Source organism: Gavialis gangeticus, unplaced genomic scaffold (assembly GCF_001723915.1).
Source record: "Gavialis gangeticus isolate Ggan-Ray unplaced genomic scaffold, GavGan_comp1, whole genome shotgun sequence".
Taxonomy (NCBI): domain Eukaryota; kingdom Metazoa; phylum Chordata; order Crocodylia; family Gavialidae; genus Gavialis; species Gavialis gangeticus.
The window spans coordinates 147,717,193-147,722,803 of record NW_017729024.1 but is presented as its reverse complement, the minus strand read 5'-3'; the positions used below and the strand labels follow the sequence as shown (position 1 = coordinate 147,722,803).

The 5,611-nt window shown below is 39.5% G+C and overlaps 1 protein-coding gene across 2 annotated transcripts in view; it reads left to right on the top strand.

The window, feature by feature from the left end:
* ITGA1 (integrin subunit alpha 1) overlaps positions 1-5,611 on the top strand; it is a 169,385-nt gene that overhangs the window by 89,434 nt on the left and 74,340 nt on the right. For both annotated transcript variants that reach the window (XM_019517885.1, XM_019517884.1), the window contains exons 7-8: positions 1,279-1,427; positions 3,904-4,054. In XM_019517885.1, coding sequence (XP_019373430.1) covers positions 1,279-1,427; positions 3,904-4,054 — 300 coding nt within the window. The remainder of the gene's footprint in view (positions 1-1,278; positions 1,428-3,903; positions 4,055-5,611) is intronic.

Sequence of the window (5,611 nt, the reverse complement as noted above, 5' to 3'; positions counted from 1 at the left end):
TTTTTTTTTTCTTTTTTTTTTTTTTTTTTGCAGTAGGTACCCTCAGGCATCTGTGTGCTGCTTCTAATTCACTGTTTCAGTCTTTGCACAATGATTTGAACAACTGAGGTCTTTTTTAGTTTTCTGTCATTGCTTTACTCCAAGGGGGCACCATTTTATTTAAGTTCTCTCCTCAGGCACTTGTCAGCCATACAGAAACTATTGCATTTTTTTTGACTCCTGCTGGAAGAACAACCCTTTTCTGCATTATGCTGTGGTTCCCATCATGCTAAAGGGCATTGTGATGTTCCTTCCACCCTCATCCTGGGGCCTGAACTTACCAATGCAGGGTTACTTCTGATGCAGGCTTAGGATAAATATCTTATTAGATAGAACAGAAAAAAATCTTTTGAAAGCAAAATCCTTTGTATCTATTTTATGTTGATATTTTAGTTCCCTTTTAAGTTGTTTTGTTCTCTTATTGCTCTTGTTTTTTATAAATTCTTCTGTTTTCTTATTGTAAGTTACCTTGAGCCTTTATGGGAAGGGTGGCATAGAAATCTAATAGACAAAAATATTAGTGCAATGTGTCCTTTTACACCATAAGCCAGGAGTTAGCAACTTAAGGCCTATGGGCTAGATCCAGCCTGTGGATTGGACTTTGGTGCCCTTTTGCTGTAGGGGGCTTCAACTGTGGGCACTTTTTCCATGCCACCACAGGGATAAGTGGCAACAGCAGTAAGATCCTTAAGCCCACCTGCCCTTAACCTGGTATAGGTTGTTCTGACCTGCAGCCAGAAGAAGTTAACTGCCCCTGCCATAGACAGTTGTGCATTGTCACATGCAGAGCTGGTCAAAAAAAGTTGGTCTAAGAATGAAAGAGAACAACTTTCAATATCTTACTAGTTGGAGCACTAACCTAGTCTGGCCTAATTCAGAGTATAACGTTCTTGTTCCAGAGCACTCAAAATCAGAAAGAGCAGGGACTTGAAACTGGATCTGATTTTGTTCTGATGTGGATGAAAACATTTTTTTAAATATTTCACTCAAAATATTTCATGGATAAATTTTAAAACCTCATTATGTTTCACAAAACCAACTTGTTATTTTCTAAGTGGCCCTATTTCCATGCTAATTAGGTACTGCTGTTAGGTGAAATTCACCCCACGTGAGTAGGCTTTGCACAGCCCTTGATCTGGTCTTCCACACTGGAGTGAATTTCATCCACTGACAGAAACTAACAGTTTCAGAAATGTTCTTTATTGAAGGCTGTTTTTTAACAGATGTTGGGTGTTTCAGGTTGGCATTGTTCAGTATGGACAAACAGTCGTCCATGAATTTTACCTCAATACATACTCAACAACAGAAGATGTACAGAAAGCAGCTAAGAAAATAGTTCAGAGGGGTGGTACCCAAACTATGACAGCACTTGGAATAGATACAGCAAGGTATGTGCATATGATATTGTCAACTAGGGAAGAAAATGAAAATAGATCACTCTTTGTGTAGATTTGATTTTATAAAGTAAAAATCAGGGGAAGCTTATATCTGGGTCCTATTTATCTGAACCAACAAAGCTTTATAGGAAAAGGAGGATAAAAAATCTTTGTTCAGCCTCTAGAAAAATTCACATATAATTGGAATGGCATCCATCACTGGTTTGGTGGAAAATCAGTTAGCTGGTGAAGAATGGACACATTGGACAAACTCCTAATCGAAAGCAAGATGTGAAGAAATGTTCAATATCCAGGCTTAAGTAGTCAAGACTTAATTTGCTTTTTAAAGTCTTATTTGAAACAAATTTCTGCACAGTAAATTATAGGGCTTGTAGTGTTAATTTTTCTTCCTCAGAAGGCTGTAGTGCTATATTGAATCAAGGATTTGAATCCACACATCTTGAAAGGAAGATAGGAGGAAGAGACTTTTTTTATATATAGATCTCACCTATAATGGCACCTATGTGTGCTCTTATTTTTGAGTGTGACAATCCTTTTTAGGTTTCTCTTTCTGTATGCTTAATACAGCCATATATTATAATTAATTATCTCTACAACATGAAGAACTGTATTTTCTATATATTTGGAATTTTCATGTTTAATTATTCCTATAGTCCTGTGTTTAAATGTTGCCTTTACTTACTTTTGTCTTTCTCCTCTCTCATTTTGTGAAGAATAAAGAGGAAATTTGGGTAAAAAGGTCTGAGCTGAATACTGGTGCTAAGGGATTTTCGTCTATGTCTATCTCCCCCTTGTGTCTCCCCACAGGTTAATCTACGAGTATCTTCTATACTCTTCCTGAGGTCAGCTCCTAGCCCAGCCTCATCTGCTTTATTTGTTCAAATGTATTTAATGATCTTACTATATAACAAAATCCCTTTTGACAATGCAATTTGTTACAAGACCTTGTTCTTTTCTTTATCTTCTCCAGACCTGATCCATCATCATATTGTAGGGGTCAGGATCAAAGCTTTCCAGTTGGAAAAGAGAAACCTAGCCTCAGTTCATAAACATAGCAGTAGCAGCTGCTCTACTTCTTCCAGTCTGCAAGGGGAGTGGCAGGGAAAGACTCCTTACACCTTCTCCAGGCCAGGGACCTCTGGGCTGGGCAATGGGTGGAGAGAAGCTTCCTCTGCTTTGCTCTGGTCTTCAGTCTGGGAGGGGAGTGAAGCAGAGGAACAAAACTCACAGCTAGACCAGTTAATCATTGGTTTGGCAAAGAGGTAGAGAGCAGCAGTGACTGCTTCCCTCTCCTTACAGACCAGTCTGGGAGGAGAATGTAGCGGAGGGGCAATTCCCCAAACAGGACAGTCGCTGAACCTGTTCCCCAAACAAGGCAGTCTGGGCTCTGGAGCCGAGGTGCAGAGCAGCGATGGCTTTGCCACCCCTGTGCTGGTACAGTCCAGGACTAATGCCAGTCTGCAAAAGAGTCTTCCCTGTTCTGGAGAAAAGGAGGGGAGTGGAAGCTGCTCCACTCCCTTTCTGGATATCTCTCCTGGAGAGGGAATGTTTCCTCAGGAAAAATTGAATGAATGCTTGTATAGTCCTAATTTCTAGTGAAAAAGCAGAGATTCTTCCAGTAGAAACATAGTGCAGGTACATGACCAATGTCTGTCTTCACCCAGTCATTTTATGCTAGTCATATTACCATGAATCTTGACTTATTCCAATTATCTTATGTTGACTGACCTTTCTACTGTAATGCATCTTTGGTGCAAACAAAATGCCAACTTTTGGGGGGGAGTTCTTGTTTGTTTGTTTGTTTTTCCCATGGGAATATACCAATTTCAATATAAGAAACCAGAGGAGGTTCTTATAATTGATGTTTGGTCAAAATCGGAGAATGGCATACAGCTTTTGCTCTCTATACCACCATCCTCAACTTATACAGCCTGGAGTAGCCACTTACCTGATGTTAAGAGCACATTTCTAGATATGGGAGACGCAAATGCAGGTCCCCAGTCTGAAGCAAGTAGAGCAAGAACTTTATGGTGGACATTCCCCTTAGTACCAAGCTATTTGCAGTTCAAGGAATTAAGACAACCTCTTTTTCTATGTCTTTTTTATGATTATTATTGTTTACTTAAAGGAAGGGTGGAGGAGAGAAGAAATTCTAAAGATCTTGGTTTCATCCTGATGACAAACAGGCCAGTTTTTAAAATCCATTTTTTGGATTGAGAAAAGTTCCTGCCCAGTTCTATTTGTTATTGCAAGAGATATCAATTAAGGAATGACAAATGAATCATTGAAAAGCCTTTGACCTCGTAACTTTTATAGCAATGCTAATTCTTGTTAGTAATATTTGAACCTACTTAGCATTTATTCATGTCTTGCTTCTGCTTCTTGGGTGATAACAGGAATTCTAATCTCTGATCCATTGTAAATAACACATTTTACTTTTTTCTTCTCTTTTTCATATTTCTTTCAGGAATGAGTCTTTCACAGAGGCTCATGGTGCACGAAGAGGAGTACAAAAAGTAATGGTTATTGTGACTGATGGGGAATCACATGACAACTACAGATTAGCAGATGTGATTAAGGATTGTGAAAATGAAAACATTCAGCGGTTTGCTATTGCTGTAAGTGAAATGTTACAGGGAAATCGAAATCTTAAAAGCATGTTTCATCTTCTAAATTGTAATGCCTGCTAAAAAGTTTATTTCATAGCATCTTTATGGAGGTATAATCACTCAGAGAGGAAAGGAAATGAGAAAAGCTTAAAAGAACATAAAAGATTTCTTTCTGATTTTATAACATCAGAAAAAAACAATCAATCTAGCCTCCTGATAATGATGTGTATGTATGTGTGTGGGTTGGTATGTATGGGTGGTAGGCGTAAGGGGAAGGGAATAGTGTAAAATGCATTTGTTAAGAGGAAGAGTAAATGTAGTGGATTAGTCTAAAACATCCCAGCAACGTGCAGAAAAGATGCTGTCAGCTACTATGTTTTTCTTTTAAAAGGTAGGTCTTAATTATGTTATTCTCTATTGATCTATGCTGTTAAGATCCTGAAGTTGCCTCTTTAGTAGGAGGCAAACCCAGTAATTCAATGGGAGAAGGAAAATAAAACTCTGAAACTTTATTCCTTATGTGGGACTATTTCATGTAGTATGAAAAAAGAATGTTAAATAATGTATTTTCTGTGAACTATTTGCTGTTAGAATTAGTCTCATTTCATTTAACTAGATATTTTTAAAATCTTGTTTTTTCCCTTTGTTGATTATTATGTCCTCTCTTTACTGTTCCCAAAAGAGCACCCTCAGTTGGCTTGCTTCTAAGTTTTGTATCCAGACCAAAACTGATTGAGGTAGTATATGCTTTTAATTTTTCCTCCACCTCTAATTATAAATAGTGCTTTTAGGGCATATTGTAACTACACCAAACAACTCATACAAACTGTTTAAATATTAAACACTGATGCATCTAGACTTGGAATCATGAGTTTTCAAAATGGATATCATCTTTAGTTTTCTGCTATCAGGTTTTTTTCTATTTTTAAGTTGCATCTATTAACACGTGAAGTTTTGGAAGTCTCCTTCAATCAAGAATTTGCCAGTGCAGAAGTCCTCAGGGAACTGTAATTTGTAGATAATGATGGGTTTCACCACAGTTAAGACTTAGATCTGGAACTGAACTTCCCCTGTGTCAAAGGGTATAAGAATCCAGAGGTTTGTTTCTGATTCATCTTGCAAACAATCTATAAGTAGGTTTACCATACATCTGGGTTTTCTGGACATGTCCTCTTTTTGGGTCCTCCCATCTCCATCCAGGCAGTTTTTTAAAATATCAACAAATATCTGGGACTTTGCTCGGCCTCTGCTCACATTAAAGTTTTTCCTAGCACTTCCCAGCTTGCCCCAGCAAAGAGCTGCTTGGCACTGAGGGGAGCAGGGGTGGGGGGCGGGAGATTGGAGGCAGGGCCCACACGGCACTGGGCTGCAGCAGGGCAGAGGAGGTGGGGGAGGTGCCTGCCCTTCCAGCAGGGGAAGGGGGTGCAGGGGCATTTTGGGGCAGCTGGGAGCTGCATGGCTGGGCCAGTGCTCGTCAGGGGGGGGCAGCCAGGAAGCACTACAAGACTGGGAGGAGCAGAGGGCTGTGGTTTGGGAGTGAGGGACATCAGCAGGGCTGGGGGGCAG